The sequence below is a fragment of the Monomorium pharaonis genome, chromosome 1, assembly GCF_013373865.1.
Source record: "Monomorium pharaonis isolate MP-MQ-018 chromosome 1, ASM1337386v2, whole genome shotgun sequence".
NCBI classification, from domain to species: Eukaryota; Metazoa; Arthropoda; class Insecta; order Hymenoptera; family Formicidae; genus Monomorium; species Monomorium pharaonis.
Window position 1 is genome coordinate 41265929 of NC_050467.1, and position 23551 is coordinate 41289479.

Genomic DNA, 23551 nt, shown 5'->3' on the forward strand with positions numbered 1-23551 from the left:
CTTAATAAGAATTTATTAAATAATAAACAGATAACTTATTGATATTTTTTGTCATATTTCAGGATATTCAATGTTCTTCTGTGACATGAAGAAGCAAAGAGAAAGTTACATATACACAGATAAAAAGAATCTTTATTTCTAAGTAAATCATAGAGTAGTATTGATTTATCCATATCCGATGCTTGATTTTTTTTACCTTTTTCTATCTTAATATTTTTTCAATGCTAAGGTAAGTAATTCATTCATTGGTGTCAATAATATGCGCGGATCTTCAATTAGCCCAGCTCCAACCATAGCACCAGTGAATAACTACAATGATAAATAATTTGTCGTGATAACTCATTTAAAAGATCAAATATTTGAACATTTTTTTTATTACAACATACCTGTTGTATCAATCGATCGGCTAATTCGGTATCCGTAGTTGTTATCTTACATAACTTTTTGATGAGAGGATGATTCGGATTTATCTCGAAACGCGGTTGTAGCATGGAATATCGCATTTCCTCGTTCATTTGATGACTCTGCATGCGAATGAACTGCCTCGCGCTTGCCATGTCTTGAACAGTCACGACACAAGGATGTGACTCCAAACGATTTGTCATCTTGACGTCGTACGCTTTCTTGTCAAGAATCTTCTTCATATAGTTTACGAGATTATCCAGTTCATCTTTATTTATAATACCTATGTCAAAGAATATAATTATGTTTAAAATTATATATATCAAAATTATTTTTAAAGTTCTAATTAATCCATAAAATATCACACCTCCATGCAAAAAAGACAACAGTTAAAATTTTATAAATTTCATATTATTTCATATATGTTGTATGCTCTAAATATACTATCCTTCAATCAAAGAGAATTAATACACAAGTAGAATTCTAATTAAAGAATTTTTTATGGAAAAATGCACGAATTAAGAAGAGTAATTTTTAGGCTATGATATAACACTGTAATAATAAAAAAATTAATATCTTCTAAAGAACTTGAAACGAGCAATTTATGACTTCTAAGTTATTTAATTTACGTTCGATACTGTCACAAATAATTTTAAAAAGGCAATTTTTTCCTTTTAAATAAAGGTTATTCTGATTTGTATCACTTTTCTTATGAAAGTTGTAATATATAAGATTTATACCTAAATTTTCCGGTTTATTTGCTTCTGTATCATCCCGCATTTCTTTCTCCACGGATGTCAAAAAATTAGATTTGTATTGTCTCAAATGCATTAATACTAATTCATCATATGGCTCATAACAGAACAAAACTTCGATATTTCGTTTTTTTAAAGATTCATAGTATGGCGATTGCTCGGCCAGAGTTCGGCTGTAACATAAATTTGATGATCTCTTGCAGATTACTGGTTAACGTTAACATGAATTATTAAAACTACATTTCACTGTACCTGGGTGCCGACAAATAATATATGTCCTTTTGATCTTTAGCCAAACGGCTGCAATATTGCGGCAGACTGACTAATTCTCCCGGAGCAGCAGCAGAAGATTCAAATCGCAAAAGTTTGCCTATATCTTCCTACAATAAGATATGAAATTAATAAATCATTATATTTTATAGATTCTCTTACAGCTTTAGTAAAAAATATTAGGGATTTATATTTTTCTAAAATTATTTTAATAGGATTTCTTTGTCTATTATTTTCTCTCTCTCTCTCTTCTCTATTAGTTACTGACATTATATATAAGTTTAAAGCAATCTTAAAACAAAGGCTAATTTATATTTTGTTTAAAATCTCCAGTATAAAATTAAAAATATATTAAAAAATATAGGTGCTAATATAATTTTGGCCAAAGCTGTACGTAAAAAGTAATTAATTACCTTCTCAGACTGATCATTACTAGTTACAATGCCCTCCTTTAAAAACAAGCCATAAGCTTTGTAAAAGTCGTTATATTCTTCCGGTTGCTTTGTAGATCGCTCGTGTAGGAATTTTAATATACGTGCGGTCAATACATTTCGCAATTTCCTATCAAAATAACATTTTATTTATATATTGTATATAGTAATAAATAGTATAAATATCAGATATTAATTCTTACCCGATTAATGTGCTATTTTGTAAAAGTTCGCGACTTAGATTTAATGGTATATCTTCTGAGTCTACCACCCCTTTTATGAAACGTAACCATTTTGGTAAGATATTTTCTGCTTTGCTTTTAATTAGAATCTTTCGGTTATAGAGTGACACTCCACTAGTAGCGTCTCTCGCCAGATCGAACAATCCAGGTTTTTCCTCCGGAAAATATAACAAAGCCTTGATACTCAGTGGCACATCCGTCGAATAATGTAGTATAAATCTTGGCGAGTCAATACAATTTCCTACAAATCGGTAAAATTCTGCATGTTGCAACGGCGTGACATCTTTCGGGTCAAACATCCACAAAGGCTATAAAAAAAAGTATCTTTTTTTATAATAAATTAGAAATAATGTTAGAGAGAAAAAAAACGATTAACGATACCTGAATTGTATTGACTCTCTTTCCATTCAAAAAAATAGGACTTCCGACAAAATTACTATATTTGTTGATAATACCTAAATGGATTGTATACAATTTATTAAATTATTAAATGCATATAAAATAACAAATGTGTGAATACTCTTATCGCTCAGTGCACTTACGATTGATAGTATTCTCATCACTAAATTCTCGGCTATCCGGCTTCAAATGTATAACAATTTTTGTGCCCGGCTGCACACCATCTGCATTTGAAATCTCAAATGTACCCGATCTATACATAGAAATATTATTTATAATATTATCGTTTATAATAGATTTAACTATACTAATAATATCAGTAATATATGTAAAGAATAATAAATATTCTTTATTCTCATTACTTACCCATCTGAAGTCCAACAAAGACCTTCTGCATCTCTTGCAAAAGATTTTGTAAATACTTCCACTTTATCAGCAACCATGAAGGCACTATAAAACCCAACCCCAAATTGTCCAATAATTTTGGAAGTATCACTGGAGTTTTGTTCTTTCAGTTTTTCTAGAAATGCCTATAAAATATGTAGAGAAATGTTTTATTTATATATATATATAATAAACATATATTAATTTACTTTTATTTAGTTTATTCATTTTACTTTTATTACTTATTATTTACTTTTTAAAATATTATATAAATACAATTATATAAAAATATGAATATTTTATAAATTTTTTCTGTGTATATGTGTGCAAGTATGTGTAATTTCAAGGGTACTTACTTTAGAGCCAGATCGAGCTATAGTTCCCAAATTAGATATTAATTCCTCTCTAGTCATTCCTATGCCAGTATCTTGGATTGTTAAAGTACGATTGTGTTTATCAGTTCCGATATGTATCTCTAAGTTCCTTTCACCAGCTGCTTGTGCGATTTCATTGTCGCTTAGACGTAGGTATCGTAATTTCTCCAGTGCATCACTCGAATTTGACACAAGTTCCCGTACAAATACCTGGTAGATAAATTAATTGATGTAATCATTGTAAATTGTAATTGCTATAATTGATTTTAAAAGATTAATATTTATTTACCTCTTTATCCGAATATAATGACTTTGCGACGATTTGTAGTAACATTTGTGTCTCTGACTGAAATTCATGTTTAGCACCTTCACCTGCACATGATAAAATATTTCACCTGTCATATTCTTCTAGAAAACAATGTCAGATATAATTATTTTAATTACAACTGAATATGTTACCTATAGATTTCTCTGTGTCTTTTATAATATTATGATACTCTGTAGTTTGTGCCTCTGGTTGAGACGACCAATATCGTACATGATTGCAAATAACTATAAAATTAAAAACAATTTAAATACCCCTTGATATTAAAAACTGTATTAACTTTGGTCAAAAGTATTAGGCAAGGGCTTTATATTTAAAAAAATATTTTTAATTGGATTTAAATAAAAATTAAAATAGTAATTATTCTTTAACATATTTCAAGAATAATTTAAATTTATGTCAGTAATAGAAAACATTACAGATAAAAAACTTTTAGATATATGAAAAGATATAAAGTGTCTAATACTTTTGGTCAAAGTTGTATATTTAAAAAATACAAGTTATATTATAAAAAAAGAAACAGATTAATAAAAAAATTGTACACAGTATGCAATAGTGTAACACATTTAGATAAAAATAAAAGTCTAACAAACCTGATAATCGTTGGCATTGTGACTGAAGTAATTTCTCCTGTACGTTTCTATTTAATCTCAATCTCGAAAGAGATCTTCCTAATTTAATAGCGTGCTTAATCCTGAAAGCGGCCATTTTTTATATTACATATACATTAATCTCAGGTTAATAGAGCTATAGTAGCATCAGCGCCAAATTGTGGATGTAGAAACTACGTACTACATTCACTTTTCGACATTGTCGATAAAATTGTTTTATGGTGTGCATTAATGTAGTAAACTCTAATAAACACTCGTGTAAAGGTTTCTTTTTAATCCACTTATTCATTTAAAAATTATTTATCTAAAATAGTAAAATAAGATAATTTTTGTTGCTTAAGCTATTGTAAGTCAAATTTTTCTTTTTTATATTTATTCACTTAATTGCAGAAAATGCAAATATTTACACCCAAAAATAAGCAAGCAACCAAGAAGACTACTAATGAGGTAAATGAGAAACACTATATTGTTGCAGAGCAAAGCTTACTGGAATGCACATTTAATGGATGCTTTTCGATGGATGAATGTATGCGAATATAAATAAAATTATCGTAATATTGCATTGTTCCTTGATCCTTTTTTTATTATTTCTTTATTCTTAATTTTAAATTACAATTAAAAAAACATCTAATATAAGAAATCATCAACGTTTACTTATATAAATTTAAAAACTATAATAAGATAATTAATTATACAAGTTTAATTCAAAATCGTCTGAATTGCTTTTTAAATCTTTCATAATGGTAATTGTCCATCGTCTTCTCTCCGTTATTTTTTCGTTTTCCTCAAATGTAGTACATTTTTCTTTCTTTGATAGTGCATTTTTTCTCAGCACAATGCTGCTTTCTCTGGTGAACAATGGTGATCCCTTATCATTATTCATACTATTCGCTGCATCATTATTATTTTGCGCTTTGACAATTCTTCTTCTATATACTTGACCCTGTAAACAGAAATAGTTATATAAGGATACAAGATATACAAATGCAATGATTAATAATTCCAACAATATGCATTCTCTTATAATTAATTAAATATCGATAATAAGCGTGAAAGAGAAAGAACCAAACGTCGCCGTACGTATATTTCTACGTCCTCATTGCGTTTATTGATCTCTGTGTTAAATAGCGTTCTAGTGTCAGTGTCATGCATCATTGAGCTTATGTTTTGTATTCTTCAGCACAGCCATATTTATCACTCCTCCGGTTTTCATTAAATCCGGATCCGACTAAATTAACATAGATCTCGCGTTACCTTTCCTATCTATCGTGTATTTTACTTTTATTACGTATACATATAAAATTGTCTTACCATCAACACACGAATGAGACGCTTTCTTCAAGCGCCAAACCAACAATATCAACGCCAGCCGGTATCTCGCGGAGTTTCTGAATGATCTTCATCTCCTCGACTTTCTCCTTGAAATAAATCTCTTAATCTAAGTTCTATGCTACACAATTAATTAAAAACAGAATAATGTGGAATCCTAACTTGGACATTTTCTCTCCCTCGCTGTCAAACCGAGAAGCTTCGAGTTTCCTTAAAGATTTCGTCTTCTTCTTCTTTTTAAACTGGATATTATGCGTTTCGTCGTCGTCGCATCCCATTCTTTCTTAATTAATTAAACCTGCTACATTAAACTCCTTCCAAGTAAAATCAAAACAGAGAGGTATTTTCAAGGTTAGTTTCGTCCGAAGGTTAGTTCCGTCACGACGGAATCAATGTTCCCAAAACCGACTGAACAAATTATTGTAAATAAAAAATACATTTTTATTAAAAAAACAATATTTTTCTGTTACTTTATATAAATTTAATATAGTATAGATAAAATAATTTATTTAATAATATAATATTTAATGATAATTGTTTTCATAATATATATATCGAATCTATCGAATCAATTATCGATCGATGTGGGAGATCGATTTGACTCATATTTTAATTTACGCATACTTTTTATTTTTATGTAAAAGTAATTACAATTTGTGAAATGATAATAATTAATGAATTATTATATATATACATGAATTAATAATAATTAGCTTTATTAGTGTGAAAAACGCAAAGTTCAAAACGGTATATATATATATATATATATATATCGCAGAAGCACTCATCTTGACGCGTGAAGTTAGCGCTAGAGATGATCATCTCTGGCTCGAGCCAACTTAACATAGTTCTCTGTTATAGGGGTTCACATGCCTTTCGGAACGGAACGGGACGCTGGGTTCACTTTCTTTCCGGAACGGAACGGGGCACGGGACAGATTAGCTCCCGATCGAGTGGCATCGCAATTTGTCTAATTGGTAATTATAACGTATATTCATCTTGTACCGTGTTCCGTTTGAACGCGTATCCTCGTTCGTAGCGTAAATCGCGACGTGTGGAACGGTCGCGCGATTGTAACATGCGACAATAATTCCGTGCAAAAGTCGATCGCGCGGGAAAGGCCGCGAGTGATATCGCATCGGTAAAAATCGCTTCATCGGTAATTAATCTTGCATTTCCAAAGTGTATTCCTCATTTAAACGTAGATCGCGATGCGTGGAGCGGTCGCATGCAACCGTAATATCCGACATTCGCATATCCGTGCAAAAGTCGATTACGCGGCTAACTACGTTATCAATGTCCATGAAGATCTGTAGATAATTTTGGTTCTCTTCCGTGCTATGTCCATGATTTTTTTATTTTGTTCCACATTACATTAAAAACGTTCAATGTTCAAAGAGATTGAAAGTTTTGTCAAAAATTATTAGTTTTGTAGAAATCCGATCAGTTTCTCTTTGGTCCGACTGTAGTTTACATTTTAGGGTGATGAAAAAAAAAGGCGAAGTTTCCTCGTATGGTAAGCCCTGTTCGGTTCCACGTGTCGCTCCTTCTCGGACGAGAAGAGAGATACAGACAACGCTCCAACACACATTACTTTAATTTGACAAATACACTTCCGCCCATCGCGAAGGATCAGCCGGATGGCTTCCTTTCCTGAGATTCGCGAAGACGACGGAGGATAACAGCCAAAGTCAAGCTATGGCACTTTCTGCCACGGGTCCAGGGACTTTCCTCAGAGCGATAAGAGTCATTTCAGACTCAGAATGTGGCTCCGCGGTGTTTCCCGAGGGAACTTCGAGAGGCTCTTTCCGATGCATTATATAAAGAGAAATATGGCTCGACAAGCACTAACGAGAAACGTGAAAAAATAAAGAAAAATGTAAATTTTTATTAATAATTACTTATAATATTGAATTTTACTTTTAAAATATTATATTTTACAAAATTTTAGTTATTTCTTATATAATAACATACATTATCAAATATTATTTAAAAATTGATAATAATTACAATTTTTATCTGACTAATTTCAACGTATAAAAGCGGTAAAAAAAATTTATATTATTGAAGTGAAGATTTATCATTATAAATCAATTAAAAATCAGGGTAAAACATTTTGTAAGTTAAATAGATTTTAGTTTAATATAGTAATTAAATATTTTTAATATAAACAAACTGTCAATTACCAAATCAAGAGATTCAAAGGGACCTTAGTGCAGATGTTCCGAAATTATATTTGTAAAATTTGTATTGCCTACTAAGTTTTGAGACTTTATTAATGTTTTTTATTATTTATTTATTTTATCTGTAATCTTTTTAAAATTAAATTTATTTATTTTAAATAAATTAATTTTTTATTTTTATTAGCGACTTTTAAAACACCTAAATTATTAACTTATTAATTTTCTTCTTTCAAGTTAAAACCTATATAAAAGAAAGAAATAGTAAGAAAATATTTATAAAAAAAACTATTTTTTTTAATAAGTGAACATCCGGATTTACCGGAATGCATATGCCGGTAGAATTTTTTTTTCTCCGAATTGTTCTGCCAAATCACCCTCTTGATATCCGACGGCGCAGCGTCGCGACGGCGTGCGGCGTACGATGGGCGCCGCGACGCGCCGCGTGCGCATGCCGCATCAGAGCGCAGAATCGTCTCCCGGAGGTCGTGGACGTCGGCTGCTGGACGGATGGTCAGTTGGGGGAACACGAAACGATATCGCGTCGCTAAATATAATACGAAGGCATAAGATTCTACTAAGCGTCCGCCACGGCACGCGGCATGACGGCGATGGCGACGGCGATGGCGACGGTAGTCACCGTTTGAGACCAACGGCGTTCGTACTGTCGAGCTTTCGTCGCCTTCGTCAACCGTAATCGCGGAAGTACCGCCATCGCGTTTTCAAGAGCAAACTGTGAAGTGGTGAAACCCTTCCCGAGCAGGTGCGTCCGCGAGTGAGGAACTCTCGAGTTGCGACTTGTCGAGGGGGTTGCTAATATTTTTGACGGAGTTTCTTCACCGGAACTCGATCGATCGTCGTCGTCGCTTAAAACCGTAGGTGAGAATCTTTTAAAATAGTACTTCCATATATACGCATATATGGAAGTACGAAAAACACATTTAAATGTATATTTAAAGAATGGAAGATTCAATTTTATGAAACGCTGTAAGAAAATTTTTTGTCGAGGTTGGCTAGTAACTAATTTCAAAGTCTAAAGTTAAATAATAAAATTTAAAAGTAAATAACTTTTAACTTAACTTGATTAATTTTAAGTGAGCAAATTTTTATCTTTAATTAGTGATTTTTAAACACATAACATCTAGCTTATTAACGTTTTTTCCAAGTTGAAAATTTAACTATGAAGAAAATGTGTAGAAAAACAAGACTTTTTTATTATATAAGCTTAGTTTAAAATAAAACATTAGGTTTACCCAAGAATCTAGATTATAAACATTATTATTTAAAGTAGTCTATTTTTTTTAATTTTGACATTCTCAAATTTAATATAAAAATAATACTTTTTAAAATTAATTTTTAATTACAGTTAACTTAATTTTAAAGCAACTTTTAACTAAGTTAAATTTTTGCTTATGTAATTTTTAATGCAACTAAATTATTTTTATAAACTATTAACTTTAACTTAATTTTAAAAAATATATATATTAATCCATCTAATCTTAGTTTTTATAAACTTTAATTTTAAGAAATTAAACTCAAAACTTTTAGAAATTATTTTTTTAGTTAATATTTAATTATTAGTAAATATGTCTAACAGTTTTATTTATATATTTAATAACTTGTGATAATTTAATGACCATAAAAATAAAAAAATATATATATATGTTACTTTAGATATTTTATAAAATCTTTGAAGAAAATGTATTGAATTACGTGAATAAATTTAAAACCAAATTATATCTCTTAATCATATTATTAATTAAAACATTGAATTTCATGGAGCTTACACATTTATATATCATTGAACTTTATTTTTGAACACCAGTAGATTAACTTTTTCTTTATTTATTTAAACACCTTACAGTTTATTTTCTATCCACTATGTTACAAGTCTCTTGCAATATTTCTGCGTAGTTTCTCAGATCATAAAAACGACTGTTCAAGACCACAAGAAATCTTAAAAACGTCCATTGATCCGTTTGTAATTGCGACGTATTCCAAGCCAAGGCAATGTAAATTTTACGATTGTTCACGTTGACTCAAAGTCGTTTGCTTATGTTACGTCTCGTTTTCAATGCCAACCTCATAGCAAATATATCGCTTATTATCGTTTCGCTGTATGGAATCTAGCTAATTTATAATGTAGAAAAAACTATGTTTGATAATATATAGTATATCTTAATTGCATTTTTAATTTTTATAAAAACTAGCGTATGAAAAAAATATTAAAACTATTAAAATTTTTATTAAAAGATTAAAAATTGTTATTATATATACAATAATATATAATAATTAACATAGAATAATTAAAATTATTAAGTAAAAATCATTTTATTATTTTTATACGAAGTAAAGAAAAAATGAGTTAAAAAATTAAAAAGACATACGAAAATAAGTTTAAAAAATCAATTTTTTAGCATGAGATTGTCAATGTTATGATTATTACATGATGCAATCATATGAGACAGCCGTTTTTACAATTATTGATCGACGAATACCGCAAGCATTGTGGTCGAGTAAATCCTACGCGAACAATAGATACGCAATAATGAAAAACATGCTCATATACACCCACTCATCCTTCCTATATACTTTTTTTATACATCAATACATGTGAGCAATAGACACCATCCGGGCAACATTTTAAAAGAAAATTAAGTTGACCTATCTAAATAAATTTATGAAGAGAAATAAATAAATAAATGTATATATTAATAAATATACATTACCTTTATTTCAAGACTTGTGCAAATTAAAAAATAAACTTTGTTGCATTATTATTTTATAAAATTATAATTGAAGCTTTATTTGTGACAGTATTTAACTTAGAATTTCCTGCGTATGTTTATATTAAAATATTAAAATTTTTTATGCTCAACAATTTTATATATGTGTAATGTCCGTATATGACAGAGATGAGTATCCAGAAGCCTGAAGACCTTTTGTCGGTTGTTATATCAACTGAACTTCCATCGTCGAATTCCCGACAGCTATTTATAAGTCAAGATCAACAGGTGTGTACTTCCAATTCTTTATGTATCTGTTAAAAATTGTATATTGGAAAAAAAACTTAGTAAACCTGTGAAATTTAGTAATAATATTGTTTGAAACAGTTGCTTGTTATAAACAAATATAATAATAATAACAAAATGTTTTGTAATAATTATAAACATTTCGTTATATTATTTTATAATAATTATCTTATTTTAATTGAAAATTATTTTATTAGAAGTTTTGGTAAAATTATTCAATAGTCGACATATTTATAAATAGTTCTCTTAACAAAAACTTAATTAATCCAGCATTTAATTTGATACATGTATTGATTAAAATCTGATACGCATATTTTGAAAGATAATATTATTTATATTTAGAAGATGCAATAATGCGGCAACAATTAATATTCCACAGTCGTATCGAAAAAAAAAAAACAAATAGCACTTTCCTGTTCCACGAGATTTGTTCTGAGAATTTTGTCTCATATATGTATTTAATTTTTTAATAGGATGAAGAAGCGTCCGATTGTCCCCTATTAACGCCAAGTCCACCACCTACCCAAACAGACGAAGCTCTGCAATCGACACCGATATTCAATACTCTGGAAGGAGCTCCATTAGAGATGATACCCACGCCAACGCTTGAAAATATTAATACGGAAGACGGACTTAACTTCATGAACATAGTGAACAGTTCGAGTAAACCTTTGCACGACGGTACGTATTTCTCATTTAAATTCTATTGTACAGTACAGCATTATAACTACTTTTCAGCATGCATTACCTTCAATATACATGTGCTTTCAATAACATTATTATGTGCTAAATATAATGGTTGAAAAAAAATAGGATGAAAAAAAACATACAGATTAACATCTACGCGCTATTTAAACGAAGCTTCTTTTTCTTTCAATATTAAATGTTTGTTAAGTGGCCGCGACAACGTTTCTTGAACTAAAGAGCTTACGTAATCACTGTTGTATGTAACGTCAACGCTCGTTCGTTAAAGTGCTTTGATAGGATCCAGTTTCAATTTAAGTGATGTTTCATTCAGACATTCCTACACGCGAACTGGATTGCAATCTATTTTTGTTCAATCTTAAAATGAAATAAAAGTGACAATACTTTATTTGATTATATAAAAATATTTCAGGTTCTTTATATTACAATTTTTTAAAGTTAAAAGTATAAAAACATGTTGGGTTGTTTAACACAGTTTAATCGTACAATTAATCCGAATCTTATTTTTACTTGTTTTTTAACAATATACACAATATAAACAAATAATTTGCTTAAAACGTTTTAATAGTGATTCCATAAATGAATATAACTTTATGTGTCGCATCAAAAAATATTTCAGAACCGAGTTCACGTGATCCAATGGTGGAGTCCACTAGCAGCGGTAGCAGCAGTGATACAAACGAACCTGTTTGCGCACAATTGTTGACACAATTGAATACTGCCTATCAACATCTCGCACCAGATGCTCAAGCTTTAGTAAGTAAACGGGACTTTGTTCTATCCTGGATTTTTTAAACCATGTATAAAATAAAACTAATATGAGAATAATTTAATAATAGATTAATTCAAATATTATTAAAAATTGTAAATTTTTTAAAGTTGCTTGAAAAAAGAGTTGTAAATATCTAAAAATTTGTTGTAAAAGCGTTTGATTACTGTTCAAAATTCTCAACAGTAAAATTTATGTCTCTATGCATACAATATGGAATTTACAATGATATAAGTATTTATGAATTTTTAAGAATTTTCTAATCTTGGAATATTAGAAAGGATTCAAAATTATCGTATTCCAAATGATTTAGTCTTGTGTCTCTTACTTAACTACTTGTATATATGCCTATTGTGCTTAATATATGTTTCATCATTACAAAATTCACAAATTACTCTCTCTCTCTTTCCCTCTGCTATTTGCAGAAGCGAAGAGAATCTATACTGTTTAATACATTACATATGTTTACATTCGCCTGGCACGGATGAAGGATACCTTGTCAAATGTATCACGCGTGCACGAAAGATGCCGCCTTGTGATTCACGTAACCGTGATTGTATTCACATTCGCATCTATATCTTTTTACGTCGACCTAAGTCGTACTATGATTTGCTCATCGATTCGTCATGTCAATATGCTTATATGCACAGAAAACCCAGAGCACTAGATAAAATACAACTAGGGTGACCATATGGAATTAGTTAAATAATTAGAAAGATATGCGTTTGATAAATTAATTTTTATTTTTTTTTTGTTTTTTTTTAATCCTACCTGAAAAAAAGGCATGTAAAGTCGATTGCTCGCATTTCTCGAAGTTCATTGTTGTCGCTTTTCCGCGATGCCGATTGGTTCTCTCGCTGCGCTTACTTCGTGTTGCAAGAGTAGCTGTCATTGCAATTGAATTTTGACAGCTGTCAAATTTGTATAAATATTATCTATACATTTATTGTTTTATTGTAATTTATTTTTAAAAGGTGAAAAATAAAAGGTTAAGTAGCGCGCGCGAAGCGCGCGTCTGTGGTGTCTGGTGGTATATAAACTTAAAATATTTTTTATATTCTTTGATAATAATGGTATAAATATTTATTTTAAATATTTTCATAAATGTTTATCATAATTTTTTTTATATCTGACAAACTCGGACATAAAATATGTACAAAATATTTGGCTTCCAAAAACAACCAATCTCCAATTTAGTTCAAATTTTGGAAATTTCTTCTAGTCAAAAAAACATATGCAAGAAGGATTTTTGGCGAAGAGTGAGTGAGTGAGTGAAGAGTGAGCCAGGAGTGAGCCAAGAGTGAACCAGAAGTAAGCCAGGAGTGAGCCAGGAGTGAGCCAGGAGTAAGCCAGGAGTGAGCCAGGAGTGAGCCAGAAGTGAGCGAGTGAGTGAGCAAGGAGTGAGCGAGGAGTGAGCCAGGAGTGAGCAAGGAGTGAGCCAGGAGTGAGCGAGGAGTGAGCGAGTGAGTGAGCCAGGAATGAGCGAGTGAGTGAGCGAAAAGTGAGCGAGGAGTAAGCCAGGAGTGAGCCAGGAGTGAGCGAGTGAGTGAGCGAAGAATGAGCGAGTGAGTGAGCGAGAAGTGAGCGAGGAGTGAGCAAGGAGTGAGCGAGGAGTGAGCCGGGAGTGAGCGGGGAGTGAGCCGGGAGTGAGCCGGGAGAGGGCCGGGAGTGAGCCGGGAGAGGGCCGAGAGGAGTGAGCCGGGAGTGAGCCGAGAGTAAGCCGGAAGTGAACCGGGAGTGAGCGAGGAGTGAGCCAGGAGTGAGCGAGTGAGCGAGGAGTGAGCGATGAGTAAGCCAGGAGTGAGCCAGGAGTGAGCGAGTGAGTGAGCGAGGAGTGAGCAAGGAGTGAGCCGGGAGTGAGCCGGGAGTGAGCCGGGAGTGAACCGGGAGTAAGCCGGGAGTGAGCCGAGAGTGAGCCAGGAGTGAGCCAGGAGTGAGCCAGGAGTGAGCGAGGAGTGAGCGAGGAGTGAGCCGGGAGTGAACCGGGAGTAAGCCGGGAGTGAGCCGGGAGTGAGTCAGGAGTAAGCTAGGAGTGAGCCAGGAGTGAGCGAGGAGTGAGCCGGGAGTGAGCCGGGAGAGGGCCGAGAGGAGTGAGCCGGGAGTGAGCCGAGAGTAAGCCGGAAGTGAACCGGGAGTGAGCGAGGAGTGAGCCAGGAGTGAGCGAGTGAGCGAGGAGTGAGCGATGAGTAAGCCAGGAGTGAGCCAGGAGTGAGCGAGTGAGTGAGCGAGGAGTGAGCAAGGAGTGAGCCGGGAGTGAGCCGGGAGTGAGCGAGGAGTAAGCCAGGAGTGAGCCAGGAGTGAGCGAGTGAGCGAGGAGTGAGCGATGAGTAAGCCAGGAGTGAGCCAGGAGTGAGCGAGTGAGTGAGCGAGGAGTGAGCCGGGAGAGAGCCGGGAAAGGGCCGGGAGTGAGCCGGGAGTAAGCCGGGAGTGAGCCGGGAGTGAGCCGGGAGTAAGCCGGGAGTAAGCCGGGAGTGAGCCGGGAGTGAGCCGGGAGAGGGCCGGGAGTGAGCCGGGAGAGGGCCGAGAGGAGTGAGCCGGGAGTGAGCCGAGAGTAAGCCGGAAGTGAACCGGGAGTGAGCGAGGAGTGAGCCAGGAGTGAGCGAGTGAGCGAGGAGTGAGCGATGAGTAAGCCAGGAGTGAGCCAGGAGTGAGCGAGTGAGTGAGCGAGGAGTGAGCAAGGAGTGAGCCGGGAGTGAGCCGGGAGTGAGCCGGGAGTGAACCGGGAGTAAGCCGGGAGTGAGCCGAGAGTGAGCCAGGAGTGAGCCAGGAGTGAGCCAGGAGTGAGCGAGGAGTGAGCGAGGAGTGAGCCGGGAGTGAACCGGGAGTAAGCCGGGAGTGAGCCGGGAGTGAGTCAGGAGTAAGCTAGGAGTGAGCCAGGAGTGAGCGAGGAGTGAGCCGGGAGTGAGCCGGGAGAGGGCCGAGAGGAGTGAGCCGGGAGTGAGCCGAGAGTAAGCCGGAAGTGAACCGGGAGTGAGCGAGGAGTGAGCCAGGAGTGAGCGAGTGAGCGAGGAGTGAGCGATGAGTAAGCCAGGAGTGAGCCAGGAGTGAGCGAGTGAGTGAGCGAGGAGTGAGCGAGGAGTGAGCCGGGAGTGAGCCGGGAGTGAGCGAGGAGTAAGCCAGGAGTGAGCCAGGAGTGAGCGAGTGAGCGAGGAGTGAGCGATGAGTAAGCCAGGAGTGAGCCAGGAGTGAGCGAGTGAGTGAGCGAGGAGTGAGCCGGGAGAGAGCCGGGAAAGGGCCGGGAGTGAGCCGGGAGTAAGCCGGGAGTGAGCCGGGAGTGAGCCGGGAGTAAGCCGGGAGTAAGCCGGGAGTGAGCCGGGAGTGAGCGAGGAGTAAGCTAGGAGTAAGCCAGGAGTGTGCAAGTGAGTGAGCGAGGAGTGAGCCGGGAGAGAGCCGGGAGAGGGCCGGGAGTGAGCCGGGAGTAAGCCGGGAGTGAACCGGGAGTGAGCCGGGAGTGAGCCGGGAGTGAGCCGGGAGTGAGCCGGGAGTAAGCCGAGAGTGAGCCGGGAGTAAGCCGGGAGTAAGCCGGGAGTGAGCCGGGAGTGAGCCGGCAGTGAGCGAGGAGTAAGCCAGGAGTGAGCCAGGAGTGAGTGAGTGAGCGAGAAGTGAGCGATGAGTAAGCCAGGAGTGAGCCAGGAGTGAGCGAGTGAGCGAGCGAGGAGTGAGCGAGGAGTGAGCCGGGAGTGAGCCGGGAGTGAGCCGGGAGTGAGCCGGGAGTGAGCCGGGAGAGGGCCGGGAGTGAGCCGGGAGAGGGCCGAGAGGAGTGAGCCGGGAGTGAGCCGAGAGTAAGCCGGAAGTGAACCGGGAGTGAGCGAGGAGTGAGCCAGGAGTGAGCGAGTGAGCGAGGAGTGAGCGATGAGTAAGCCAGGAGTGAGCCAGGAGTGAGCGAGTGAGTGAGCGAGGAGTGAGCAAGGAGTGAGCCGGGAGTGAGCCGGGAGTGAGCCGGGAGTGAACCGGGAGTAAGCCGGGAGTGAGCCGAGAGTGAGCCAGGAGTGAGCCAGGAGTGAGCCAGGAGTGAGCGAGGAGTGAGCGAGGAGTGAGCCGGGAGTGAACCGGGAGTAAGCCGGGAGTGAGCCGGGAGTGAGTCAGGAGTAAGCTAGGAGTGAGCCAGGAGTGAGCGAGGAGTGAGCCGGGAGTGAGCCGGGAGAGGGCCGAGAGGAGTGAGCCGGGAGTGAGCCGAGAGTAAGCCGGAAGTGAACCGGGAGTGAGCGAGGAGTGAGCCAGGAGTGAGCGAGTGAGCGAGGAGTGAGCGATGAGTAAGCCAGGAGTGAGCCAGGAGTGAGCGAGTGAGTGAGCGAGGAGTGAGCGAGGAGTGAGCCGGGAGTGAGCCGGGAGTGAGCGAGGAGTAAGCCAGGAGTGAGCCAGGAGTGAGCGAGTGAGCGAGGAGTGAGCGATGAGTAAGCCAGGAGTGAGCCAGGAGTGAGCGAGTGAGTGAGCGAGGAGTGAGCCGGGAGAGAGCCGGGAAAGGGCCGGGAGTGAGCCGGGAGTAAGCCGGGAGTGAGCCGGGAGTGAGCCGGGAGTAAGCCGGGAGTAAGCCGGGAGTGAGCCGGGAGTGAGCGAGGAGTAAGCTAGGAGTAAGCCAGGAGTGTGCAAGTGAGTGAGCGAGGAGTGAGCCGGGAGAGAGCCGGGAGAGGGCCGGGAGTGAGCCGGGAGTAAGCCGGGAGTGAACCGGGAGTGAGCCGGGAGTGAGCCGGGAGTGAGCCGGGAGTGAGCCGGGAGTAAGCCGAGAGTGAGCCGGGAGTAAGCCGGGAGTAAGCCGGGAGTGAGCCGGGAGTGAGCCGGCAGTGAGCGAGGAGTAAGCCAGGAGTGAGCCAGGAGTGAGTGAGTGAGCGAGAAGTGAGCGATGAGTAAGCCAGGAGTGAGCCAGGAGTGAGCGAGTGAGCGAGCGAGGAGTGAGCGAGGAGTGAGCCGGGAGTGAGCCGGGAGTGAGCCGGGAGTGAGCCGGGAGTGAGCCGGGAGTGAGCCGGGAGTAAGCCGGGAGTAAGCCGGGAGTGAGCCGGGAGTAAGCGAGGAGTAAACCAGGAGTAAGCCAGGAATGAGCGAGTAAGTGAGCGAGGAGTGAGCGAGGAGTGAGCCGGTACTGAGCCGGGAGAGGGCCGGGAGTGAGCCGGGAGTAAGCCGGGAGTGAACCGGGAGTGAGCCGGGAGTGAGCCGGGAGTGAGCCGGGAGTGAGCCGGGAGTAAGCCGAGAGTGAGCCGGGAGTAAGCCGGGAGTGAGCCGGGAGTGAGCCGGCAGTGAGCGAGGAGTAAGCCAGGAGTGAGCCAGGAGTGAGTGAGTGAGCGAGAAGTGAGCGATGAGTAAGCCAGGAGTGAGCCAGGAGTGAGCGAGTGAGCGAGCGAGGAGTGAGCGAGGAGTGAGCCGGGAGTGAGCCGGGAGTGAGCCGGGAGTGAGCCGGGAGTGAGCCGGGAGTGAGCCGGGAGTAAGCCGGGAGTAAGCCGGGAGTGAGCCGGGAGTAAGCGAGGAGTAAACCAGGAGTAAGCCAGGAATGAGCGAGTAAGTGAGCGAGGAGTGAGCGAGGAGTGAGCCGGTACTGAGCCGGGAGAGGGCCGGGAGTGAGCCGGGAGTAAGCCGGGAGTGAGCCGGGAGTGAGCCGGGAGTAAGCCGGGAGTAAGCCGGGAGTGAGCCGGGAGTAAGCGAGGAGTAAGCCAGGAGTAAGCCAGGAATGAGCGAGTAAGTGAGCGAGGAGTGAGCGAGGAGTGAGCCGGTACTGAGCCGGGAGAGGGCCGGGAGTGAGCCGGGAGTAAGCCGGGAGTGAGCCGGGAGTGAGCCGGGAGTGAGCCGGGAGTGAGCCGGGAGTGAGCCGAGAGTGAGCCGGGAGTAAGCCGGGAGTAAGCCGGGAGTGAGCCGGGAGTGAGCCGGCAGTGAGCGAGGAGTAAGCCAGGAGTGAGCCAGGAGTGAGTGAGTGAGCGAGAAGTGAGCGATGAGTAAGCCAGGAGTGAGCCAGGAGTGAGCGAGTGAGCGAGCGAGGAGTGAGCGAGGAGTGAGCCGGGAGTGAGCCGGGAGTGAGCCGGGAGTGAGCCGGGAGTGAGCCGGGAGTGAGCCGGGAGTAAGCCGGGAGTAAGCCGGGAGTGAGCCGGGAGTAAGCGAGGAGTAAACCAGGAGTAAGCCAGGAATGAGCGAGTAAGTGAGCGAGGAGTGAGCGAGGAGTGAGCCGGTACTGAGCCGGGAGAGGGCCGGGAGTGAGCCGGGAGTAAGCCGGGAGTGAGCCGGGAGTGAGCCGGGAGTAAGCCGGGAGTAAGCCGGGAGTGAGCCGGGAGTAAGCGAGGAGTAAGCCAGGAGTAAGCCAGGAATGAGCGAGTAAGTGAGCGAGGAGTGAGCGAGGAGTGAGCCGGTACTGAGCCGGGAGAGGGCCGGGAGTGAGCCGGGAGTAAGCCGGGAGTGAGCCGGGAGTGAGCCGGGAGTGAGCCGGGAGTGAGCCGGGAGTGAGCCGGGAGTGGGCCGGGAGTGAGCAAGGAGTGAGCCAGGAGTGAGCGAGTGAGCGACTGGCTGCCTGGCTGGCTGGCTGGTTGGCAGTGAGTGAGTGAGTGAATGAGTAAAGAATGAGTGAAGAGTGAGTGAGTGAAGAGTGAGTCAGGAGTGAGCCAGGAGTGAGCCAGAAGTAAGCCAGGAGTGAGCCAGGAGTGAGCCAGGAGTGAGCGAGAAGTGAGCGAGGAGTGAGCGAGTGAGTGAGCGAGTGGGCGAATGAGTGAGTGAGTAAATGAGAGTGAGCGAGCGTAACTAGATGAATATGTAGCTAGGTAGCTCGGTAGCTAGATAGCAGTAAGTATGCAAGTAGGTATGTATGTTGATTTGTATGTATGTATGTATGTATAATTAAACTTTACATTTTTTTATTCAAAATTGCAGAAGACGTTTGATTAATGTAAACGAAAGATAGAGAAGATCAAATTGCAATTATTATTATTTGTAAAGTGAAAAGTCAAATAGCGCGCGCGCAGCGCGCGTCTGTAATGTTCTAGTTTGATTAAAAAATAGATATTACTTTCTGTATACATTTAGCCTTAGAAAAACTATATATTTCTTATTCTCTTAATTAAAATTTAAATATAAACGATTTTAATTATAAATTTTTAGATTTAAATTTTCAAGCTTTAGAGTTTCAGTAAATTCAATTGATGTGTACGAATCGATAAACTAAAGTTAAGTTTAATTTAATTTTATAGGTAATTAGGTATAAGCACAAGAAAGATTTCTCGGGTATAAAATTAATGTTCGACAAATTTTTTTTTCCTTCAATCAAAATTAAAATATACAAAAATTTATACTATAAACTTGTTTTAATTTTTCAATTTTTATCTAAACCCTCAATAAGTTTAATGTATATTTTTGTATATTTTATTAACTCTTCGCGAACTTTGAATACAAAATATTAGGCTGAATCTAAAGAAACCTGTGAAAATCTCCGAGGACTCTTTGTGAAAAAGGATCTGTCCTCGAGAACTGGGACGGATTCCTGGTTCCCGGATCAGGTCACCCTAGGATTGACATTTCATTTTTATGTCGTTGGAGGTTTAAAAAAGAAACATAGGTAGGTGTCGTACGCTTCATGTGTGTTTCTCTCAATTTACGTTTACATGTGTCTTTGCAGTTCCATATTCAAATAGAATCCAAGAAACGCGCGATTTTCCATAAATCTTCATGTTGACTAATTCATCGCCGCTTGCTGCTTTCTAACAATCATCATACGTATTTATGTTGTAACTGTTTAGTTTTACAACCAGGAGAACGGTGGCAAGCCACCGCTCGTTGGGATTCAATTGGTGGTGCCAAAGCCGCCGAAAGATTATCGCTTTATGAAGTGGAACTGGCCGCTGATACGGAAGACATGCTATTGGTCATTGATGTCGATCCTGACCGGATGCGCCGCACTCGTTATTGGCATCATTGCCACAATGCCTAAGAAGTACGTATAGATGCATTATATTTACATATGAATAAGCTGGAGAATGATAATAAGAAACTGATTCCCGGATCAAAAAAATTCTTTTGTATGAGAAAAGTATGAATTAAAAGCGAAGATGGTTGAAATACTTTATCTGACAATTGCCATGTTTCGCGTTGAAACATTTACTCACGAAATTTGCGTATCATGCAATACAATAACCCAGACAGAAAAGCATGCAGAAACATTTTAGCATCATTTTTAATTTTAAAATGTAATGTATGATAGATTGTATTATAATTTAATAAATTATTTATCAAAGGTTTACAAATTATAATCAAAATTTCTTTGTAGCAAGATATAATTTTTGCTTTTGCAAATGCAACAATTATTGAAAAAGTTTCCTATCTAGGTAAAATTTTGAATGCAATATTTTTTCTTAAAACCGCGAGTAAAATAATATTTTATTCACTTTTCTCAGATTTATAATATATTTCATGTACAGTCTTTGCATGTAAATAAAAAATAAATAATATTTTATTAAAAAGCTAAATATAAAGAATAGTTTTTTTAAACTAGAACAGTAACGTAAATATATACTTATATACTCTTTATATATTTGTTATTACTTTTAATTTTCACAATATTTAAATAATTAATCTGAAATAAGAATTTCGACAAAAATCACCTTAACGGTTTTTGTAATTTAATCTAAAAATTTGAAACTCATCATTTTGATGGGTTGGTAGTGTTAACAAACAGATAATTTTTAAAACAATTTGTATAATTCCATGTGAATTATTTACATATTGTTAGATGCGACCCGCCGGTGGAATGGTGGCAAGGCAGCACCTTCTACGAAATATTCCCGGCGTCTTTCCAGGACTCGATAAAGGACGCGAACGGAATCGGCGATCTGCGGGGGATAATCATGCGGCTGGACTATTTGAAGGACCTCGGAATACAGGCCGTTCGACTGAACTCGATCTTCCCGGCGCCGCACTACCCAGAGTATTACTCGGACGTCAGCAACATGATGAAGGTGAACCGGGAGCTGGGCACACTGGAGGATTTCTCGGTGCTCGTGCGCGAGATACACAAGCGGAACATGAGCTTAGTCCTCGACTTGCCTCTGTACCCGTTCGTGAAAAGTTTGAACGACGAAGTGGCGAGGTCGAACGTGACTGAACATGCATCCCGAGAGAGACGAGATCTCTTAAATAACATGATAACTCCGGACACCCTGCCGTCCGCACCGTCGGCATCGATCAAGACTATCCGCGACGTCCTGACGTCGCCGCTGCCGAAGATAAAGAGGCAGACGTTCCCAACGGATCGTCATCGGGAGCATCCAGTCAGCGAGGCCATCAGGTTTTGGCAGCACCTAGACGTGGACGGTTTCTATCTAAAAGGGCTGGAGCACTACGTCAACGATGATATGTTTGTAAACGATCTCAGGTACTGGCGGTCTCTCCTGAACCCAGACAGTATTTTCATCTGTCACGTGAGCGTCCTGGACGCTGCCACGTCCGCCGCCGCGAGGAACTCCATTTTGTCCAGGATCGATCTGATTGATGTGACCCTCCGTTTGTCGAACGGCACAAGGAACATCAAGGCGCAGATTGAGAGAGTCACGAAGGGCATGCTCTTCGAGAAATCCGGTTATCCATGGATCCATTGGTCCGTAGGTGGTGTGGACACCAGCAGAGTGGCCTCCATCGTGACCGTCAGAAACGCCAGCGTGGCGGGTTCTCTTCTCGGCATGATGCTACCAGGAACACCGAGTATATTTTACGGAGATGAGGTACGAATTTACTATTGAAGGAACAGAACCTGAAGAATGTGTTATCGCGATTTGCAATATCGTGCCTTATCCGTGCACTTCGTCCTTCTTATTGATCATAATACAAGGTATTAATATCAATTCAATGTTTTAATAATATCCAGATAGGAAACTTTTGTAATAATTGTTGTATTTGCAGAAGCAGAAAGCATATCTTTTGCTACAAAGAAATCTTGTGATTAATCTGGAAATCTATTTATTCAATTATTATACATATATTTATCAAATATTTTCAAACGATATTGAAATAATATGTATGTTTCATGCTATTTATAAATTTTTTTGTAAAATTGTTATAAATAACATGCTTGCATTAAGAATACTTGAATAATATATAATTGTGTAATTTCGTACTGTGACATTTTCTTTTTATTTTGCAATAAGTTTTATAATAATTACAAAATTATTTTCTGATATTTAAATACATTCAAATAGTTATGTTAAGATGATACTCTTTGCATACTACAATTATGCAAGCATTTATTTCTAATAACTTTTTACAGATTGCTTTACATAAATTAAATTTAGAAATAATTATTTTTTAATTCGGGTTTATCGTTATGACATATAATATATCATATATTTAAAACTAAATTTTTTCTGCATATTTTTTTATCTGGACAAATATTTCTTTTTCGAGATAATTGAAAATAAAAGGTTTCAACGCGAGTTATTTGTTAATCGGATTTTTATTCATTCAGATAGGTATTGAAGATTGTGAGTGCCAGGATCACAAGGATTTGGCACACGTGCACAATTTAGTTCCTATGTATTGGGAGAAGGAAGACGGCTCCGGTAGCAGTTTCACACCATTAGGGGTTACCGCTTGGTTACCGGAAGGTGGGAAACCTATGGAGACCAGTTTAACAAGCACCATCACACAAATGACGAGGCTAAGAATGGAAGCGACGCCGATTTACATCAAAGCGGTGTTAAGGGAGAGCCAAATTACTGCAAACTGTGATGTTAGGTAATGCCCTTTGATGTACATAAATTTCTTTAACGGTGCTTTACTTTATTTTTAGAAATTTTAACATATAATTTTTATTTTATTATACTGGATTTGATTAAATCTAATATGTTTTCTGCTAGATTGGCGAAACTTTGGATTTCAGATTTAGACTCGTTAGATCATCTTGATATGTAATATTGATGCAAATGTTATACGTGTAACAGCTTGATTCAATATTTAATAAATTTTAATATTGTTCTGTTTAGATACGTGGAAGATGAAATGATCGTGATAGAACGATGGTACCCACGTAGAAATTCCTACGTGTTTGTGGCCAATTTCGGCAACGAAACGCGAAAAAAAGATTTGTCGTTTCTTTATTACGGCGGTCACGTTGTTGTTGGCCCAAAGTACAGAATGAATCAGAACGTGTACTTTAAAGAACTTATTGTCCCTCCTGGAGAAGCATTTGTTATAAAATTAGATAAATAAGAAAGTCTTTTGGTCAATCAATAGGCTTGCTTATTGTCTGATTATATTTTTATTTTGACTTTTGTCATATAAAAACAGTTGTCAGTATTTTAAATACCTTTATATATCTTTAAAAATATGGGTACCTTACAACGAAATAAAATTTTATAAAATTTTATTTTACGAAATTTCATAAAA

At 38.7% G+C, this 23551-nt stretch overlaps 3 protein-coding genes and 1 long non-coding RNA gene across 6 annotated transcripts; 2 read left to right on the forward strand and 2 right to left on the reverse strand.

The window, feature by feature from the left end:
* Positions 1-110: 110 nt before the first annotated feature.
* Positions 111-4329, reverse strand: LOC105837991 (heat shock protein 75 kDa, mitochondrial). Its single transcript, XM_012683232.3, has 13 exons — positions 4176-4329; positions 3717-3809; positions 3547-3629; positions 3240-3467; positions 2866-3029; positions 2643-2752; positions 2482-2555; positions 2062-2408; positions 1841-1988; positions 1410-1537; positions 1143-1330; positions 387-685; positions 111-309 (listed from the first exon to the last, which is right to left on the reverse strand). The coding sequence occupies exons 1-13, from the start codon at positions 4288-4290 to the stop codon at positions 208-210; spliced, it is 2079 nt and encodes a 692-aa protein (XP_012538686.1). The 5' UTR covers positions 4291-4329; the 3' UTR covers positions 111-207.
* A 74-nt stretch (positions 4330-4403) lies between these two features.
* LOC118644576 lies at positions 4404-7441 on the forward strand. Its single transcript, XR_004962339.1, has 3 exons — positions 4404-4640; positions 6384-6499; positions 7004-7441. It is a non-coding gene; the product is annotated as an uncharacterized LOC118644576 (long non-coding RNA).
* LOC105837989 lies at positions 4751-5940 on the reverse strand. Of its 3 annotated transcripts, none has more exons than XM_012683227.3 (4): positions 5685-5940; positions 5505-5608; positions 5274-5421; positions 4751-5136 (listed from the first exon to the last, which is right to left on the reverse strand). In XM_012683227.3, exons 3-4 carry the CDS (start codon positions 5346-5348, stop codon positions 4879-4881), a joined length of 333 nt encoding a protein of 110 aa, XP_012538681.1. In that variant the 5' UTR covers positions 5349-5421; positions 5505-5608; positions 5685-5940; the 3' UTR covers positions 4751-4878. The 3 variants fall into 3 exon arrangements, 2 of the variants coding, with proteins under 2 accessions (XP_012538681.1, XP_012538680.1); XM_012683226.3 differs by having other exon boundaries at positions 5505-5611; positions 5685-5938; XR_003626033.2 differs by lacking the exon at positions 5274-5421 and having other exon boundaries at positions 5505-5611; positions 5685-5934.
* A 729-nt stretch (positions 7442-8170) lies between the features above and the next one.
* Positions 8171-23531, forward strand: LOC105838078 (maltase A2). The gene is made up of 8 exons (XM_012683362.3): positions 8171-8581; positions 10616-10716; positions 11208-11415; positions 12059-12195; positions 19915-20108; positions 20904-21891; positions 22632-22900; positions 23149-23531. The coding sequence occupies exons 2-8, from the start codon at positions 10618-10620 to the stop codon at positions 23372-23374; spliced, it is 2121 nt and encodes a 706-aa protein (XP_012538816.1). The 5' UTR covers positions 8171-8581; positions 10616-10617; the 3' UTR covers positions 23375-23531.
* The last annotated feature ends 20 nt before the right edge of the window (positions 23532-23551 follow it).